This window comes from Sciurus vulgaris (assembly GCF_902686455.1).
Source record: "Sciurus vulgaris genome assembly, chromosome: 15".
Classification (NCBI taxonomy): domain Eukaryota; kingdom Metazoa; phylum Chordata; class Mammalia; order Rodentia; family Sciuridae; genus Sciurus; species Sciurus vulgaris.
In genome coordinates, this window is record NC_136476.1 from 76,499,814 (window position 1) to 76,520,972 (window position 21,159).

At 37.4% G+C, this 21,159-nt stretch overlaps 1 protein-coding gene across 1 annotated transcript in view; it reads right to left on the minus strand.

The window, feature by feature from the left end:
- Positions 1-9,323: 9,323 nt before the first annotated feature.
- The window catches only part of MEGF9 (multiple EGF like domains 9), an 89,488-nt gene continuing 77,652 nt past the window's right edge, over positions 9,324-21,159 (minus strand). The window contains exons 5-6 of the mRNA XM_079112475.1: positions 15,947-16,216; positions 9,324-14,061 (exon numbers count right to left, since the gene is read on the minus strand). Coding sequence (XP_078968601.1) covers positions 13,610-14,061; positions 15,947-16,216 — 722 coding nt within the window. The 3' untranslated portion in view covers positions 9,324-13,609. The remainder of the gene's footprint in view (positions 14,062-15,946; positions 16,217-21,159) is intronic.

A 21,159-nucleotide genomic window follows, 5' to 3' on the forward strand; every position in this document is an offset into this window, starting at 1 on the left:
ATGAGATGCCACATTGCCTCATTCAGCCTCCTGGCACCAGATCACGCGCTCAAAACAGAAACAGCAGCAATTCAGCCCAAAAAAGCATCTCATTTCATTGCAAATGTACCAAAAACCTAGGAGTGGCCTTACTCCAGTACTGGTTATAGATTGGGTTTTTAGTCAGATAGCAAGCCGCATGGCACCTGATCCAATTCTCCAGTCACTAGAAAAAGAATTGCACTGCATTCTTGGGGTCAAGTTTCGTTGAGGACCTCTTAAAGGGAGCGAAGAGGAGAACTATCATTCATGGAAGGCCTTGCATGTGCCTGGATGCTTCACGTGTAAGACTTCACCTAACTTCATTGCAACTCTGGAGGTCAGCAGAATTACTCCTTTTACGAGGCTAAGAGCTACCTATTGACTTGCCCACGATCCTAGAGTTGTGAGGCCTCCACTGGAAGACATATCTCTTTGCTTCAAAAGCAGATCTTCTTTGTGCTACAACCTGTTATTTTTACAACCCAGAAAAAGAGATTTTCTGTTGGCATTCCAGTGTTCATTGCTGGGAAGCTCATAGCTCTGTTGGGTGTCAATTGCAAACATAGCCTCTTTAACCTAAATTTTCTGGCATACTTCTGCTTGCTTAGTATGCTTAAAGGTGTAATGATCTTGTTGTTTTTTGTTTTTTTGTTTTTGCTTTTGTTTTTTGTACCAGGATCAAACCCAAGGGCTCTCAACCACTGAATCACATCCCTAGCACCGCCCCCCACCCCTTTTTTTAATATTTCATCTAGAGACAGGGTCTTGCTGAGTTGCTAACTAACTAAGTTGCTGAGGCTGGCTTTGAACTCCCAATCCTCCTGCCTCAGCCTCCCAAGATGCTGGGATTATAGGTGTGTGCCATTGCACCTGGTGATCTCTGTGTTTTAATACAAAAAAGTGAGATACAGGTTAAAAATAAATGAAGTTACTTTTTTTTTTTTTGTACTGGTGCTTTACCACTGTTACATTTTTATTTTTTATTTTGAGAGAGGGTCTTGCTACATTGCAGAGGCTAACCTCAAACTTGCAATCCTTCTTCCTCGGCCTCCCGAGTCACTGGGATTACAGATGTGCACCATTGTACCTGACTGTGAAGTTACTACCCAAGACGGTACCTGTTAACATTACTACCTTTTCATTTTAACACAAGGAAATTCAAAATGCAGCTGTTGCCAAACTCTTAATTTTTTTCCCCAGAATTTGCAAACCTCTCTGTCTCAGACAATTCCTCTGGGGATTAATGGCCCATTGGAGTCTATACAATTTGCTTAATTACCCCCAAATTATTATCTCAACTAAAACAGAATCTTAATAGACAATCCTTAATGTCTTTATCCTTGTCTGGAAGAACTTCATCTGTTGGCAAAAATAGCTTCTTAAAATAAGGCTGGATAATCCCTTAGCCATGGTGATTAAAGACAACAATGGCTCATTTAGAAAACGGGGGAATTAGAAAGCTGAGATGTAGCCTGCTGGTTCTGCAAGTTACTGAAAATAAGGGCAAGAAGGGGCGGGGCCCAAAGCATGCACATATCAGAGGAGTTTGCCTGCCGCCAGGGCAGCACCAAGCCATAACGTGTGGATGTGCAATGCAGGCCAGGAGCGAGGGCTGGGCTCCTCGGAATGAGCTTCGTCAGCACATTTCCACTGAAGGGAAGTCTGCACTATATGTTCCCAGGGTCACTCGCAAACATCCCTGCTTACAAGTGACTTGGTGCTTCCTACAAGCAACACTCTATTTGGTTTTGGGCTTAACTTTGCACTCACTGAAATCCTATGCACTGCAGTATACATAGACATCTTTGCCAGTGATTTACTTACTCACTTACTGACATAATATTGAGTTTTTTGAGGGAACCAGGGTCTGTGCTTGGCAATGGAAATACAAAGATGAAGACAGCACTGGTCCTCCAAATGAACAGAAAATCTGAGAGCAGAGATGAAAGAGGGGAACAGCTCTGTCTACCCGCACACACTTCACTTCTGACGCCAAATGTGTGGGTTTCCCACACCAAACAATTCTCCAATTCTCTGTGAACCCCAACAGGGTGTCCTACAATTTCATGTAATTCTGCCACTGTCCACCTGGAGGTGACATCAGATCCCACAGGTTTAGGACACAACCCACAGGACTGTCCCACTTCAGATGCCAATCCAAAGTCCAGGCCTCCTGTGCTCTTGACTAACTGCAAATTCAGGGTTCCCATGACTCCATCCTCTGGTTTGCTAGAATGGATTGCAGAATTCAGAAACACAGATTACTTATGCTTACCTATTTATTGCAAAGAACACAACCCCGGAAGAGCCAAATGGAAGAGATGCATAGGGCAAGGTATGGGGGCACAGAGCTCCTACACCCAGTCCTGATTTGCCACCCTCCCAGAACCTGCATGAGTTCATCATCCTGGAAGCTCTCCAAACTCCTTCACTTAGGTTTTTTTTTTTTTTTTTTTTTAAATATTTTTTTAGATGTGGATATTTATTTTTTATTCATTTATTTATATGTGGTGCTAAGAATCGAACCCAGTGCCTGACACATGCTGGGCAAGTGCTCTACCCTTGAGCCACATCCCCAGCCCGTCACTTAGGGTTTTGATGTAGGCCTCATTACATAGGCACAATTGATTAAGTCACTGGCCACTGGTGATTAAACACCATCTCCAGTCCTTCCCTCCCCAAAGGTTGGGGCTGTGGCTGAAAGTTCCAACCCTCTAATTGTGAAATTGGCTCCTTTGGCAAACAATGTCCCCTTCTTCAGGGGCTTTTCCAAAAGTCATCTCATTAGCTCAAGTGTGGTGGACATAATAATAAAAGATGTTCCTTTCACCTTTATCACTCTGGAGCTATTTCAAGAGCCAGAGACAAAAACAAAAATTTAAAATAAAAGTTATCACTTTGGAAATTTCAAGGGTTTTAGGATCTCTGACTAGGAACCAGACAAAGACAAAAATGTATATTTTTATTGTATCACAGTAGCACAAGAGTGTATCATCATCATCACCGTCATCTTTATCCTGAATGAATGCTGGATTCTGCCCAATGCTTTCTCTGCATTTGTTGAGGTAACCATCATGTGCTTCTTCTTTTTCAGTCTGTGTAAATGGCATTGATTGATTTTCAAATGTTATACTGACTGGGACAAGACCCAACTGCTACGAAGCACTATTTTTTATATATTGTTTCATTGAATTTGCTATATTTTCTTAGACATATTTATGCCTATGTTCATGAGGGATATTGATCTCTAGTTTTCTGGTGATGTCTTTGCTAGTTATGCTAGTCTTATAGATCAAGTGGGAAAATACTGCTTCCTCTTTAGTTTTTCTGAGAAAGTTTGTGTAGAATTGGTAATAATAAATATTTAAATATTTCTAATATAGTCTATAATAAAATAATTTCTAATATAATATAATATATAATAAATGTTTAAATGTTTCTAGATTTTACCAGTGAAGCTATCTGGACCTGGAATTTTCTTTATGGGAGATTTTAAACTACAAGTTATTTCTGTACTAAATATAGGACAATTTGGGATGTCTATTTCTTTTTGAGTGAGGATGGTAGACTGTATTTTTTAAAGGAAACAGTATTTTTCACCTAAGTCATCAAATTTCTTTGCATAAAATTCCTTTTATCACTTTTTAATGTCTGCAGGATCCACAGTGATTTCCCTTCTCTTTTCTGATATTGGGTTTTGTTGTTGTTTTGATGTGTGTGTGTGTGAGTGTGTGCGTGTGTGTGTGCGTGTGTGTGTGTATTTCTTCTCCCTCTTCTTTTGATTTGCCTGATCATTTGGCTAGAAGTTTATCCATTTTGTTGAATTTCTCTAAGAACAATCTTTTAGCTCTATTGCTAACTCTATTGTCTTTCTTGTTTTTTATTTTTATTAATTCTTGCTCTTTTTTATTGCATATCTTCTGCTTCCTTTGAGTTTATTTTGCTCTTTCTCTTCTACTCTTTTAGGACAGAAGCTTAGTTCATTGATTTGAGAAATTTCCTGTTTTCTAATGTAGACATTTGATGCTATGAATTTTCCTCTAAGTGCCTGTTAGCTACATTCCACAAATTTGAAATGCTGTGGTTCTATTTTCATTCTGTTCAAAATAGTTTCTAATTTCTCTTCCTTTCTTATTTGACCTATGTATCATTTAGAAGTAGGTTTTCAAATATTTCAGAATTTTCCTGATACATGCTATTAATTTTCAATTTAATTTTGATATGATCAGAAAAATTTTATATCAGTCAATATTTTTAAGTTTGTTGCATATTATTTTATGCCTAGTATATGGTCTACGTTGGTAAATGTTCCATGTGTAGTCAAAAAGAATGTACAGCCTGATATTGTTGGTTGCAGCATTCTATGCCAATTAGGTAAAGTTGGTGATTGTGTTGTTCAAGTATCCTGTATCCTTATAATCTTCTATTTGTACTATTCATTGAGAGAGGTGTTGTAATCTCTAAGTATAATTGCAGTTTTGTATATTTTTCCTTTTAGTATTATCAGGCTTTGTTTCAGGTATTTTTGAAGCTGTTATTAGCTGCACACACATATAGGATTGTTGTATCCTCTTGATGAATTTATTCTTTTACCACTGTGAAATGCAATGTTTTGTTTCTTTGTTCTTTAACATAGATATCACCAAGTTATGGTGTTTCCTTCCAAACACTTCCTTTGTATATCTTTTCAACATACTGCATCCACCAGTTTATGCCTTATTAAAAATTTCCACTATGAAATATTACATATATTCCTGTGTGTGCATACACATTGTTTTCAAAAGAATACATTGTCTTCCACATACATAGGTTTCACATCCATGGATTCAAGCAGTCATGGATCAAAAATGTTCAAATAAAAATTGTGTCTTAATTGAACATGGACAGGTATTTTTCCTTGTCATTATTCTGTACATAATACAGTGTAACAACTATTTACACTTACAAATTATTAGGAATATAAGAGACCTAAAGATGATTTAAATTGGACATAACTTTCCTATGATCATTATGAATCCATGACCAGTGTAACTCTACATCATGTACAACCACAGAATGTGAAGTTATACTCCATGTATGTATATGTCAAAATACACTCTACTGTCATACATATCTAAAAAGAACACATTTTTAAAAGAAAATTTAAAGCATTCAGGAGAATGTGCATAGGTTACATGCAAATACTACCCCATTCATATTAGACACTGAACATCTGCAGATTTTGGTATCCTCAAGGAGTTCTAGAAACAATCCTCCATGGATACCAATGGATGACTGTACAATGAAATCCATGTACCCACACACAGATTAGGAAATAGAATATTATCAAGACTTTCAAAGCCATCTATGTATCCCCCATCCCTTCCAAAATTAAATTTACTTTTGTATCAATCAATCCCTTGTTTTTATTACATAGATTTTCTTACCTATGTATTTCTATACAAGAAATTATCTGTATATATTCACTGTAACTTTATTTTCTTGTTCAACATCTTGTTTTGAGGAACTATCCATATTGACATATATAGTTGTAATTCACACATTTTCCACTAATGCATAAAATTTTTTTCAAAGTGTATGAATAGACTATAGTTCTGCTGACAGACATCTGTGCTGTTTCCAATTATGTTACTATAACAAATAATTCTGCAACAAAGATTTTGAAATCTTGATTTTGGGGTGCTTACAAAAGAGTTTCTCTAAATTGGATGCCAGAGTGAAATTTCATGCACACATTCAAATATCCCATTTTTCTTACTTTCACTCTATTTTTAATAATGAGTCCCAACCTTTCTTAATAACTTTGCATTATCCCAAGTATATGCATTAGACTAAATCCCTTTTGTCAAACATCTAGAATCTGCTCCCAGTGTTTGGAACTGTGTACAATTCTGGAAAATAAAAATTTTGTGCAGAAGTTTCTGCTTTTTAGGTTATTTTCTTATGAAGTATTCCCAGAAGTGCAATTTTGGAATCAAGACCAATTTACCAATTGTACCAATTCGCATTCAGTGGGAGGATATTTTATTGCTGAAAAACATGAAGTAATCCCCATCCAAGTAATTGTTAATCCTTTTGGGATCACAGATCCTTTTGAGACTATGATTAAATGTACAGATCTTCTCTCTAAAACAACAAACAAAAACCCCACGATTACATTCATGGACAAAACAACATACAATTTCAAGGGTTTCTCAGATATTCTGAATAAATAAGAAATATTATTCTTCTCTTAGTTCATTTTGTGTTGCTCTAATAAAATATCTGAACTTGGATACTGTTTGCCAGTACTGGACATATGCTTATAATTCCAGTGATTTAGGAGGCTGAGGCAAGAGGATTTCAAGTTAGAAGCCATCCTGGGAAGGTTAATAAGACCCTGTCTCAAAACAAAATTAAGAGCTGGGGGAGGCTGGGGATGTAGCTCAGTAATAGAGCACTTGCTTAGCATGCACAGGATCGTGTGTTCAACTCCAGTACCACACACACACAGAAAAAGGAGGAGGGGGAGGGAGAAGAGGAGGAGGAGAGGAAGAGAAAAAAAGAAGAGAGAGAGAGAGTTAGTTCTATTTAGCTCATGGTTCTGGAGATTAAAGAGCAAGGTGCCAGCATCTGCTTGGCTCTGGTGAGGGCTACATGGTGAATGGCATTCAAGAATGTCAAATGGCATACGTGAAAGAAGGATTCAGGGGAGGGTAAGGCTCACTTATAACAACTCGCTCTTGTGGGACTTCTTGTGAGAGTAAGAACATAATCCCACAAGAAAAGTATCAATCCATCCTCAGACCTAATCACCTCCCACTAGGCCCCATCTCTTAAGGCTTCTACCACCTCAACATTGCCACACTGGGGACCAAGCCTCCAGCACACAACTCTCTGGGGGACAAGCCACAGCAGTCCTACACACTGCAAATAAGATTTCTTATGATACTTCACCAAATAAGTTCACAAACCAACACTTTGTTGGTACCTTTTCTTGTAAACCACCACCTAGTGAGCATCCACAATATACCAGCAATATGCCGATGCCACAGAACAAATGCTCCTGGTCTCAAGCAATACAGAGTCTTCCAGGCAAAACAGAAACCAAAAAGCATTTACAGTAAAATATAGCAGTAAGAAAGGTATTCATTAGCCGAAATGCAGGTACACATAAGGATTGAAACACTTTCCTTCATCAAAGGGTTGTAAAAAAGGAATAAACACTCTCAAAGATGTTATAAATAAAGGAAACAGTTCCAGCCAAAATAGTTCATATAGGCTGGTATATATGAGAAATTTATCATGAGTTTAATATGACTGGGTTAGAATAGTAATGAATGTGGACAGGGCTGACACTCTTATATGGGGCAGAGACTGAAGAAACAGTTTTGACACACAATTTTAGCAGTTGGTTTGACAACACAAAGGAAATCACACAAGATTTCCTCCAAAACACTTCCTTTATTACCCAGGCCAACTCTTATTACATACAAAGAAAACACTTTGCCTGTTTTTTTCTGCAATTATCTAAAGTGCAGTGTTTAATTCAGAATACAAGGTTTCAAACCAACTTCTTATTAATATAATCTAGAAACATTTTAAATTTAATATTGTCTGATGGCTTCCATTTTGTAAGCAGAAGTATTAGAAAGCCTTACAACAATTACTACAATTTCTTTATAAAATTGCCTTGATAATTTTATAGGTGAAACTATGATTTCAATATTCACTTAAAATGTTGATTTTTCAACCTACTGATTAACGCTTCTCACACTATCATTTCATGAAAATATTTTGGTCTTTTTAATTTAGTTAAACTTTTGAAACATAACTGAGCACAATGGTTACTTTGATCTTATTGATTTAATTATAATGGAGCAGCAAATGGAATGTTTAAAAATATGTATCTTGTATACCTGTGAAAAATGAATACAACTAATTTTGATAGTCTAGTAAATGGTTTGATAGACTTTCATCAAAGGTATATTTACTTTCCCTAAAATTTTAATTTGTTTAGAATTCTGCCATAATAATACTGTTCCCTTAGGGTAGTTTCTAATTCATATACATCACAGAACTACATGTATCAATATATAAAGTGTTATAGAGTGTCGGGGTCCTCTCTGCCACATCTAGCATGGAGGAGAAAAGGGTTAACTGCCAGAGGAGGATGTTAGTGGTTTTTCTTTCTATTACCCAAAAAACTTATCTACTCAATAAACACACAAGACTCTATGAGAGGGGACAGGACAGGTGTGGCCATACCAGCTCTGGCCTCTTACAACAAACAACCCGCCCAACCTCCTTTATTTAAAACATACAGGTAAAGGGGGCAAGGACTGGGAGGAGCTGCTTCTGTGATGGACAGGATAGGGTGGAGTTAGGGAAGCCTTTCTCTTAGGGGGAAAAATTCCAGGAAGAGACAGGGAACCACTCCCATGCAGTGCCACATATTTCCTGGCAGTTCCTAGAAATCAGGCCCCTGTGTCTCATGGCTCACCCTAGTCTAATTCTGCTAAATAAGGCTTCCTACAATGGAGTTACAAAATCTGTTTCTTATGCGACTAGAAAGAAAAAACAAGTTTTAAATTTTAAATATCAACTGAGGTAGAGTAAATTAAGTTCATAAAGTTTTCAGCACAAAGAAATGCTTGACTTATTTTTTCTTCTATTTCAAAGTACCCCTTAGCACTCGCTCTAGTGACACATACCTATAATTTCAGCAACTCGGGAGGCTAAGGCAGGAGGATTGCAAATTTGAGGCTAGCCTCAGAAATTTAGCAAAACCTGTCTCAAAATAAATAAATAAATAAAAAAGGGTTGGGGATGTAGCTCTGTGGTAGAAGGCTCCTGGGCTTAATCTCCAGTACCCTACTCCAACACACACCAGAAAGCACCTTTAGATATCTAGATGGCATGCCATTAATCATTGTTTAACTCTCAGAATAGAAGACCTTCAAGGGTACCTTAAAATAATAAAAAGGAGTAGTCTCAGTATGGTTTAACTAATGACCACAAAGACCATGGTTTATGTTTAGATTTCTACCAAAGAAAGGAACTTCCTTACAGATGTGAAAAAAAATCCAAAGACAATAAGGTTTCTCAAAAAAATTTTCATGGAAATACCAATGGATTTAATAGGGGAGAAAAAGTACAAATAAGAGTATATTAATATATATTTTCTTCTCAGGTGTTTGTTTATTTGGAAAAAGGGAATCTTCATGTGGTACTTTTCCCCAAGTGGAAAACATTCTTTAAATGATCTTAACCATACAGACTTGTATCAACTTTGACCACATAAAAAAGTAGAACAACAAATCTACAATAGGTACAAATTATATACATTTATTAATAATTTTAAATAACACTCTTGTATAAATTCTTTCATATATTCAAATCATACACAAATTTAGAAATGCATCATGAAGCCTAGTACAGCACATGAGTGAGACATGTTTTTAAAATTTGTGTTAGATAGAATTGTAGTGACATAAATATAAGTTCAGTGTTTCAGGAACATTCCCTAATTTTTGGGCTAAAATTTAATTCATTATAGAGTGCTTGTGCCTAGCATTAAAACTTGACTTAAAATCATTTAGCTTTTGGACTAACCTGAATCTGAGGCCCTGGGCTCACATCCTAGGCCTGCTGCTGCAGTTATCGCGTATGTATAAATAACAAGAAAGAAAGATTCCCCATTGCTTTGGAAAAAGCATCATTCAACCCCTGATGTTTTATGGTCCGTAACCTTTAGTCCATTTGTTACTGTTTGACTTCTTCAGATGAGTCAGTGTGTTCTTCCTGCTTTTCCCCTTGGCATAGTCACTGGCTCAGGGCTGGAGACAAAGATATGTTAAACTTTCATGACTCCCCAGCACACACCAAACCCATTTTAGCTCTCAAACTCCTTACTGTCAAGATCAAAAGAGACCAGAGGTTCTTTGTGGATGAGGCCAGGAAGACTTTTTAGCTCTAACTTCTCTGAACATTTTGTCAGAGAACTTTCCTTGAGATGTAGAAATTCAACTGCTAACCACATAACCCAAAATATGAGAACCAGGAGATACTAATTACAGGTGGTGTTATATTTACCAAAAAGTGTAGGACCAATGATCTAATAACCCTGTTCCAATTAAATCTTCTAAAAATAAGTACTGTTGCTTTAGCCCTCTGTTTCCACAATAGCACAAGAAGGGCTAAGTATTTTGAAGGCACTCAGCTGACCAAAATCAAGTAGGAGGTCACTGAGTACTTCATTGATGGTCAATTATCCTGGGAGTATTAGAGATGGTGAGTAGCCATATAATTTGAGACTTATACAATCCCTGTCCAAAACTCTCCTTCCATTCCATATATCTGCTCTGTTCTTATTGCTTTAAAATTCAGATATCATTGGGAAAAGTTAAACACTTGGTCCATGGGGCCTTAGTATAAACAACAGTGTTTTTTTATTATCACTCTTTCCCTGTAGTTGAAGAAATTCGATTAATGAGAAAGTCCTGGGAGGCAGAGTGGAGGGAGGGGGAAATAAGGGAGAATGAAGACATAGTTAACAATACTACCTAAGGTATCTAACTATCAGAAATGCATAAGGGCTTACTAAAATTAATTAATGAAGATAAAATATCAATTAATAGTATCAGTCATTTCAACATTGATATTATCTTGTTGAAAAAAAATAACACATTTCTAATCCCTAGAATTTTTGTTCTGTTAGGCTTCGAAAGGATGATGGGATCCTACTGCTGGATGCCAGAGTTCATGTGGATGCCTTTAGAGGATGAACAGTGTGTAGTGCATCATTTCTTACCAATTTCCTAGTCTGATTTCATGGGTAAATCAACTCATGATTGATTTACATTTTGGAACAAAATTATTTCCACAAGCAAAAATGCAGAGTCACTAAAGAAAATTATTTAAAATGCATATTAAGGCCTTAATTTTTTTTGTGTGTGAAAAACTAAGAACATGATCTAGGAGCTGCTAACAAGTATTTAAAGATAAAATTGTGATTCAATTGTTTTGCAATATCTTTTAAGGTCTGTTTCAAGGAATCTATACATGGCTAGAATCCTAACTAGTTAGCTTTGGCTCTTAGACTCCAACACTCTTTCTTTCTTTATTGGATTAACTTCTGTTTAACATATGTATATTTCTCACCAGCCTCAATTCTGACTTCTTTAGGCAGGAGGTGGGGTATCAGGGAGAAAGGCAGTAAGGAAGTAGGTATGCTACTTAACATAATTCCTTAGAATTTCAGGACACAACCTCTATCTATACTTACGCAGCAACTGCTAAGGAAAGCAAACTTCCCCCTCCCTGCTTGGAGGGAGTAGGTCACCTTAATAAAGCAGAAACTGGCAATTTTGTTTTCTTATCACTAATGCAGGCTTCATATAGTAATCTTCCTGTGTTCTTTCCACAGATTCCTTCATAGATCTATGGCCCTGCATTGTACCTGGTAATGACAAAAAATTAGAAACATCCACAAATAGGACCCTTCCTCCCAGCCTTCTTGTGACCATGGCTAGGCAATTTCTGCATCAATGTACAGTTGAAAGAACATGTGCTTCAGAGTTGGGAGTCTTCATTCCAACCCTAATAATGACACACATTGAGAAGCCTTGAATAAGACATTCAGCCCTTCTGTGCCTCAGTCTCCTCATCTAAACATGGTAGAATGATTACTTTCTCAGGGGGCTATGGTAGGAACAAAGGGCACACACATGGAAAAAGTGCTTTGCAAACTACAAAGATCAATAGAAGTATTAAATAACTTTTATATAATATAATGTCTACTCTTGTGAGCAATGGTCAAATATGCAGAATATCCTCAGGTTACCAGAAGCAGATTCTATTCCTACATACCCTCTAGAACATTACCTCCAAACCCTGACAATATTGTAGGGATCTCCTATTAAAGGTAACAAATTCTAGGTTTTTTCTCAGGAAGTTAGGCAAAGGGGTCAACTTGGATTTCCTAGGTCTAAGAAATCTTCCCTTTTTTCTAACTCGTAGTTTGCTGTTCCTCCTGACAAACATCTGTATTTGACTTCTGGTCACCTTCCTTAGCTTGCTCAATCCACAATCTGTCAATATCATAATAGATGAGAGCAATAGTAGTTGCCCTCTGGGAGAAACAAACAAACAAACACTAAACTACAGAGCTACCCTCTACCCAGAGAGCAAGGTATGGAAGAGCTACAGCACTGCAAAGGGAGGGAACACACCTCATGGCAATGAGTGATGGGCTATGTTTAAATGTAGGAGGTTTGTGTGTGTGTGTGTTTTTCCTTATTTTTGAAGGGAGGATATAAATAGTTCACAGGCATAAAAACTAGGGATCCCAAGCGATATGATGGCTTTTCTTTTGGAAATCAAAAACTTTTATCCTTTGGAAGACTAACTTTTACATTCAGGAAAAGTGTTTCAATGAGAATGTTTTGTATTAATGTATGTAAAACATATAGAACGGCTAGTATCCAATTAGGCGAGTGTCTTGGAGAATGCAGCCTGTGTCCAGCTTAACAATCATTGACTCAGAATCTATTGCTTGAGTCTAGAGTAGGTCAAAGAGCATTTAACTCTACTTTTCGGTTGAGAAAGGAAAGAAAGATTAGAAACATTCAACCTCTTATAAATTTCAACAGTGTCCGAAGAGGGACTAAAAATGACTGATGCTCACCAGAGTCCCAGCTCTAGCAATATTGCCATCTATTTTACAGTATTTTAACCAATCCCCATATTTTCTTTTTACAGTGCCATTTACTGCTGTACAAATAAATTCTAGATGATAAAATATGACATGGATTTTTTTACAAATAGATACAAATACAATGTTGACCAGATATACTACATTAACTATGTACACCTTATTTCTCTAGAGGCAGGAATATTCCTTATTTTTAGACAATTTCTCATTTACACTGAGCCCCTGAGGAGGACCATCAGCTTCCTGCTGCCCCAATGCTGCCCTCTGTTCTCTACCATTAGAAGCTTATCCTGTGCTTTAATCTCTTCATTGAGCAAGAATCCTGGGAGGAACAATCAAGCCCTTCTAAAGATCTTCTTGGGACTTTCCTGCCCTTATTCTAGAAACAACCAAGACTGTATATTGTGATACAGCCTAGACACCATCTTTTCCTCAATGATGTCTTTTAGAATAGTAAAATTAATATAATCCCTGGCCCTCCTTTAAAAAAATGTGTTTCAGGAATGGAAATGAAGTCTTCTAGCAGTCCTTTCCCCTTTCACAACCATCATCCTGCTACCGCTGGTAAGGCGAACACTTCCCCAACAGTCTATCAGGAGGTCAAAGAGGATTTGGGCTGCACTATGGGGTTCAGCCTTTCCATACTCCCATGTGGTTTGGTACAAAAATATACTTTACTTCAGGTCCTTAATTACTGAATGCTTCAGATCTTCATGGCAATATTAAAAGCAGTAGATAGGCTAAGCACATTACAGATTTGTACCTGCAAATTTCAGATGCACTATTTGCCTTTGCTTTCTCAGCAAACTCTACCCAGGCTTTGTCTGGCTCAGGGGCTGATGCTGTTTTAGTAAGCACTGCGGTTTAACAATCCAGGAGGATACTTCTAGCTCCTTAGGCTTTGTAGTTATGCATGGGTGTCGTCAGTGTCAGCTGCCCATTGGGAGCCACTTCATTGCCATCATCTTCCAACAGTCCCGACACATCTGCATTGGGAATGCTGTCATGGTAGCTGCTAAAACTGATATTATCTTCTTTCAGCTCGATGGTCCAAAAGGGGGCATTGAGTTTCCGGTTTTGATACTCACGGTACATATATACAGCCCCAACAAATCCCATTAGCAGCACCACCACAATGATGATGACTGTCAAAATGATGATGTTAAATTGGGTCCATGATACATCAGCTAAAGCTGAAGTGCTATTTTCAGAAGAGCTTACTGAAAAGATAGTCTGCAGGGTTGTGGGGGTAAATGTACTATTTATAACAGGGGTGGGCACTGATGTGGTCAAAGAGGCATTGGAAACCAAAATGGTAGAACCTTCAGGTGTTGGAACAATAACTTCTGAAAATAAAAAACAGAGAATGAAATGTAAAAGACAAAATTATCTAGTTTCGAGAAACAATAAAAGAAATACACATGGGAGTGGAAGTTGATGTGGGATGTTGATATGGTACTTTGCTCTAAGGTAATGTAAGTTTAAAATAATTTTTAAAGAAATACAGTGATAAGAATCAGGGTCTGGAAAGCTAGCTTATTACATCCCTGGCTGATCTCCAATATGTATAATATCTCTATTAAAATCTTTGGGAAAATTCCAATGTTGGAGTTTTCCATCCTTCTTCACTTGTGGATAGAATCATAAATTCCTGCAAAGGCAGTAAATATGCCACTCCTGGGTTCTAAATTAGGTGGTTAAAAGTGACAGAGATAGATGGCAATCATTTGAAGTGTAAGTCCAACATGTCTGATGATATTTCATAAAGGTAAAATTTCCTCAAACAAAAATTTCCTTTAGGTACACCTGAAAAACATAATTTAAGTGTTCCAATTTGATGTTGTCCAGGAGAGAAAACAGCCTTCCTTTAATTTCAGGTGTGGTAATTCTTATTTTGTGTAGACCATAGCTATTTTATAATTAAGGTACTACACTTTGTACTAGTGACAGCATAGCTCAGTAGAAGGACCAAAGGCTTTGAACTCAAATAGAATAATGTTGCTATAAATAAGTCAATCTTTTTTCTTTTCTTTTTCTTTCTTTCTTTTACTTTTTATGGTGCTGGGGTTGAACCCAGGACTTGTGCCTAGTAGGCCAGCACTCTACCCCTGAGCTACAACCCCAGCCTGATAGGTCAATCTTTTTAAACCTCAGTTTCTCATCTGTTAAATGGGAGTAATAATGTCTACTTTACAGAATTCTTGGGCAGAATTAAATGAGATAGTGCCCTATACAGCACTATCACAGTTAATGCTTACAGTGCTTGGCACCAGATACAATAAAATTATTATTATTATTATTATTATTATTCATTACAAGTCAACAGATCAATTTGTCTAAAAGGGGCAAAGTTTTTATTACTTAATAACTAATAAAATCCTATCCACTGATGAGTTATTCCTTGGTATGGATAAGATATGAACAAAGTCTGCCTCCCAAATGGAAAAGTGAATTGAGGGACAAGGTCTCTAGTGATAGGGTTAAATTTGAGTCCTTTAGCCTTGATCACAAAAGTATAAGGCTATCAGGAAAATGGCAGAAGGTTTGCACCTGCCACAGACCAAATGCATGTCAACCTAGTATTCAGCATCTGTTATCTGTTAGAAGATCATAGTGGTTTATAGAACATGGTCTAATTGCTTTGTGCCCTAATAATCTCCAAATATCCCCATGAATTTATAGTCATTAACTTTTTCTAAATCTTTACTGAAATTCCCTATAAGAAACATTCTGCCATGTGAATAACTTCTTTAAAAAAGAATCAAAAGACATATTAATACTATTTCTCCCATCACACATGGAACAACTTAAGCCCAAAGTTAGGACAGATGTTGAAATAAACTCTAGTTTCTCAGCTGGAACGTCTAACCAAATGATAGGACCCTACTTGAAAGACCTTTGATGATCACTGAAAGTGATAAGAATAAAGGAAGGAAAGGATAAAAGAAATGATAGGATTTTTAAAGTATTAACATGAAAATAAAAATAGATGAAGGGAAAATGTGAGAACACTTGGTCTTACTGTCGCAATGACTTTGTCTTGGTTCTCAAATTTCTGGTGTTGACTTTGGAATATCAGGAGAGAAGCAGGAAGGGAAGGAAACCTCTTTAGGCAAATATCTATCAAAATCTATTTCCGAAAATTCCTCTGGTGAGATTGGAAGGTTTTACAAAGCTAAAGGTGGCTGTTCTGAAATTTTTAGACAGTAAACATACAATCTTAGGTTTTACCTTTCTTGATGCAGTTTCTCTCGAGGTCTCGAACATAACCTTCTAGGCAGTTCTCACACCAAAACCCAGTGGTGTTATGCAGGCAGTTGATGCATTCACCACTCTCGGGCTTGCAAATCTTTGGAGTTTTATCTGGGTCCACATGACCATGACACTGACACGGTGTACAAATGCTGTCAGAATTGTAATAGCCATTTTCACACGTATTGCAGTTCAGGCCTGTGTAACCATCTTTACACTGGACACACTTAGGTCCCAATTCGTTTGATTCTAAAAGAGAGAGAACATCAAATTAATTTAATAAAATGTTAAGCTACAATTAAAAATAACTATTAGTCCTCAAATATATTTATAAAACCCTCCTTTCTCTCTCTCTCTCTCTCTCTCTCTCTCTCTCTCTCTCTCTCTTTCTCCCCTTTTTTTTTTTTTTTTGTTTTTTTTTTTTTTTTTGGTATCAGGGATTGAACTCGGGGCCACTTGACCACTAAGTCACATCCCTAGCCCTATTTTGTATTTTATTTAGAGACAAGGTCTCACTGAGTTGCTTATTCCCTTGCTTTTGCTGAGGCTTGCTTTGAACTCATGATCCTCCTATCTCAGCGCCCCAAGCCGCTGGAATTACAGGCCTGCGGCCACAGCACCTGGATCCTTACTATCTCTTTTCAATGTTAAAAGATAAGTGGAATCAACCTGACAATCTAAACCTTATTTACCAATTTTCCAGCTTAATGTAGGAATGATGGGACTCTCCTAAGAACCTATTCAGGTAAAAGCAGGAGGTGAAAAAAAATCTTTAAGTCAGGAGTCCAGACAATTGTGATGGATTAACACTCCCAGTTTTGTTTTGTTTTGTTTTTCTTTAATTTTTTTATTCCTTCCTTTTTTAGACATGGCAAATTGGATAAATTATTGCTTTAATGAAAACGTCCTCCATCTCTTCCCTCCTTAAATTCTCGTATATTCTCAGACTTCTATTTTTGGTCTCCTTCGATTCTCAGCCTGTTCATTCTTCTAAGTGAGCTCTTCCACTCACACAATCGACAATTCCAAAATGTCTATCTATAGTCCAATCCTCTGTCTAAAATTCCAAACAGCATACTAACTTGTATGGCTGGATCCACAAACGTTTCAAACTTAATATAAATGATTGTCCTTGACATCTTCACTGCCTGAGTCCTGTTCTCTTCCCATGTTCAGCAAATGGTACCAACATATATCATCTTTCCTTATTTATCCTCCCCCATCCTTCAAGCCGTTATTAATTCATATCAATAATGCCTCATCAAAATCTTTCCAAACTACATATATCTCTCTCCACATCCACAGTAAGGATCTTAGTTTAGGCCTTCATTGTTTCTCACCGAGATTACTGTCACTGCTTACTAATGGGGTCTCTTTTACTGTGGGACACTTTACATTCTCTAGGATCTTCCCCATAATACTGCATGGCATTTGTTTGTATGTTAGTTTCTCCACTAGAAAAAGTGAGTTCTGAAAGCATGAAACTATCTGAATTGGCTGGGTAGTTGCTACCTTTAGTCTATAGTGTATATATGTTCTGGTACACATACATGCAAGTCAAATTGGACTGGTCATGTCCCTATTCAGTCTTTTGCTTTGATTTCCCACTCACCTCTACATAAATACATTTCTAGATGTCCCAATGCTCACTCTTCAAGGCCAAGTTCAAATGTTAACTTGCTTCATGAAAATTTTTCTCTGCTCCAAATAGGAAGTTATCCTCTTCCCTCTAAACTCTCACTAAATCTAGTTTGGTACATCTGACTACTCTCTGCCCTGAGTTATGGCTATGTCCCTTTCTAGTCATTCAACATGAATTATTAACATTAACTAAACACTAGGAATGAAGATAAAGTGATTAAAAATATAGACATGATCTCTGTCCTTATGGAACTTATAGCACCTGGAAAAGGAACAAAGAATTTCAAGCAAATTGGTTTTGTAAGGCATCATCTTTCCATAGAAAGTAAATTCAGTCAGCTATTCAACAATCATTTATAAAGAAATTATCATAAGCAAAATCCTGTGTTCAAAAGGAAAGTTACTCTAGATGAGCCAAGGACCAATACACCTTAAGTTCTTATTTATAATTCCTATAAAGTTCTAAAATCTTAAATTCTTGTCACCTGTAACACATCAATATGCTTATAAAAATAAGATAACCACTGTTTGATATGATGGATGCAGATTTAGGTGCAAATGCACTATATTTTCATATTTCTATCTCTACAATAGTCCTAATTTATTCTAAATGGTTAACATATACTTACATACATAATGATAATTTATAAGGTATGTTACTACAAGTGTCTCTTTTATGAAAAATTTCCTAATATTCATTCCCATGTACAATGGAATACCCTTCCTTTTGTGTCATAATATATTCTATAAATACATTTGCTACTTTTAATGCTATATCTATGTGCTTGCCTCTCTACTAGATTGCAGAGTCCTTTAGAACAAGAACCATATTTTATTTTTTAGATCTTTGTATCTCTTGTCTAATACGATGACAAGCATGTACCAGGTGCTCAATTACTATTTTTGGAATAAGTGAAAGTATCTACACAACCTTTCTATGAAAACAGGAGTAAATGTGTTCCTTTACCAGGTATGGCAACCAATTTTCAAAATGGCAGCTAATGCCCCCAACCTCTAATCCACACTCGTGTGCAGTACCCTCCCACACTTGACAGACACGTGAAACCAATCTCTATAGTTTCAGAGGTTAAATAACAAAATGCATGGCAGCTTCCATCTTGTTCTCTCTTGGATCACTCACTCTTGGAGAAGACAACTGCCATGTTGTAAGGACATTTAGTAACTCTACAAAGAGGTCCATGTAGTGAATAATAGAAGACTTTTGCCTCTAGCAAGCTACATGAGTAAACCAACTGAAAAGCTGATTCTATAGTCCCAGTTAAGCCCTGGAAAACATATTGATTATATTCATGAGAAATCTCAGGCCAACATAAACAATGACAGAAAAAGTTGAATAAATTAAATTTTGTTGGAATTAAAAACTTTTGTGCTGAAAAGAATATCATCAAGGGGGGATCCAAGATAGCAGACTAGAGGGAGGCTGCATTCCTTGTCACTCCGTAACTCAGTATTCAAGCAGAGGAAATTCTGTTTCTCTTTGAGGCAGTCTTTGCTGCTCATCAATCTCCTGCTGTTTACCGTTTACCGCAATCATCTGCTGTCTGCCAGCATATCGCCTACTTTTTGAGTGCAGATTGCCTACTGACTACAGCCTACCATTTGCCCATTTGCCTGCCTCTTACCTGCCCATTGTCCACCTTTCACCTATCCATGGTCCATTGCCCAACATCCACCTTCCAATTGTCTGCCATTAGCCTGCAGACTGCCAGCAGATCGCCTGCTGCCTACAGTGGCCCTGGAAGTCCATTGTCACAGTACCTGCCAGTTTGGTTGCATGTAGCTGCTGCCATTTTGGGACAACAGCCAGGACCTGCAGGTTTGCCACACAGCTGCTGCCATCTTGGGGCCTGGCCACCTTGGTCTGGGGACTCATCCAGACTAATATATCTCCGGGCTTGGAGATATATGAGGATACCTGCAGGTCTGTTGCACCTGAGGTCCTTCTGCTTGGTGTGGTAGTGGCTGCCATCTGGCTGCCTCTTTACAGAGTTGCTATGTGTGAGCACACGCCTAGTGGCTCTGCAAGTTGAAAGGGCATTGAGATCTTGGAACTGTAGCAAGATAGGGTCTGGGGAAGCTGAAGCCGAGGTCGATAAGATTGCAGCTGGGTTTGTGTGGGTCAGTCTTTGTCTGGCAAGCCTGTGGAAAGCCAGAGACTAGGGACAGTTCCCCAGGGGAGAACACAGGTTGAAGAAACTGTAGAAAACTGGGCTCCCTCCAGCTCAGTGAGTCGTGAGATGTGCAGGGATGGAAGGGGCTAGTTACAATGGGTGGGAAGACTGTAAGACGGTGTGAGGGCATCTTGCTATTGGCTCACCCACCCAACCAGTCCGGCACCCACTGGCCTGGAGCTAGCATCAAACTTCAGACAACCCCACCTATCAGTGGAGAAGGGAAGTAGAGAACTTTTCTGAAACCCAAGGGAAGCAACCATTCAATTTTCCATTGAGACTTTCTGCCTTTATTTATTTGCCCTCTGTCTCATACCTTTACCATCTTTGAATCCAAATACTTTTCATGCTTCAATTTATTGAGTAATGGATGTCTGAATAGTATATGACAGTTTTGTTGTGTATACCTATACGTTTACTTAAAAAAAAAAAAAATCTGTACACATTTTTTCTCTCACCTGTCCCCCTAGATTCTCTTTCTCACTTCTGTCATACTAACAGCCATCCTTTATTAATTCCTTCCTCACTCTTACTATAAATTTTTACCTCGATCTTCTCTCCCTTTCCCTCATAAACATCACATCTTACACTACTTTTGTTCCTTCATTGTCCATCATTTGAAATTGTAAACCCTTTTAGCAAACTTACTGTTTATATTGTAGACAATAATTGAACATTTCATTTCTATATGTTGTGACAAAACTGTAAATGCCTTAATAGGAGCCATTTGGTTTAAGGTGGTATATCATTTGCATTGCGTACTGTTAATAATGGTCTTCCCTTTAAAGGTGAGGTACTGGAAGCCTTCAGGGATACTAAAGGACTACAGGGTAGAATCTGTACTGTCTCAGCTCCATATTGCTAGATGAGAAGACACACCAACAGGGGAACAAAGTGCCTGAAACAAACCAAGATGTTCCAACAATAGAATCCACAGACAACACAGAAGAAGAAATGTCAGAGATGGAGTTTAGAAAATACATAGTTAGATTGATCTTCAAAATAAAGGATGGTATCGGAAAGAAAATAAAGGAAGTGAAAGATCACTTCAATAAAGTGGCAGAGATTATAAAAGGGAATCAAGCAGAAATCCTCAAAATGAAGGAAACAATAAACCAAATTAAAAAATCAATGTAAAGTATCACCAACAGAATAGACCACTTGGAAGACAGAACCTCAGGCAATAAAGACAAAATATATACTTTTGAAAATAAAGTTGACCATACAGAGAAGATGGTAAGAAACCATTAACAGAACTTCCAAGAAATATGGGACAACATAAAGAGAACAAATTTAAGATTTATTGGAATAGACGAAGGCATGGAGATACAAACCAAAGGAATGTACAATCTTTTCAAT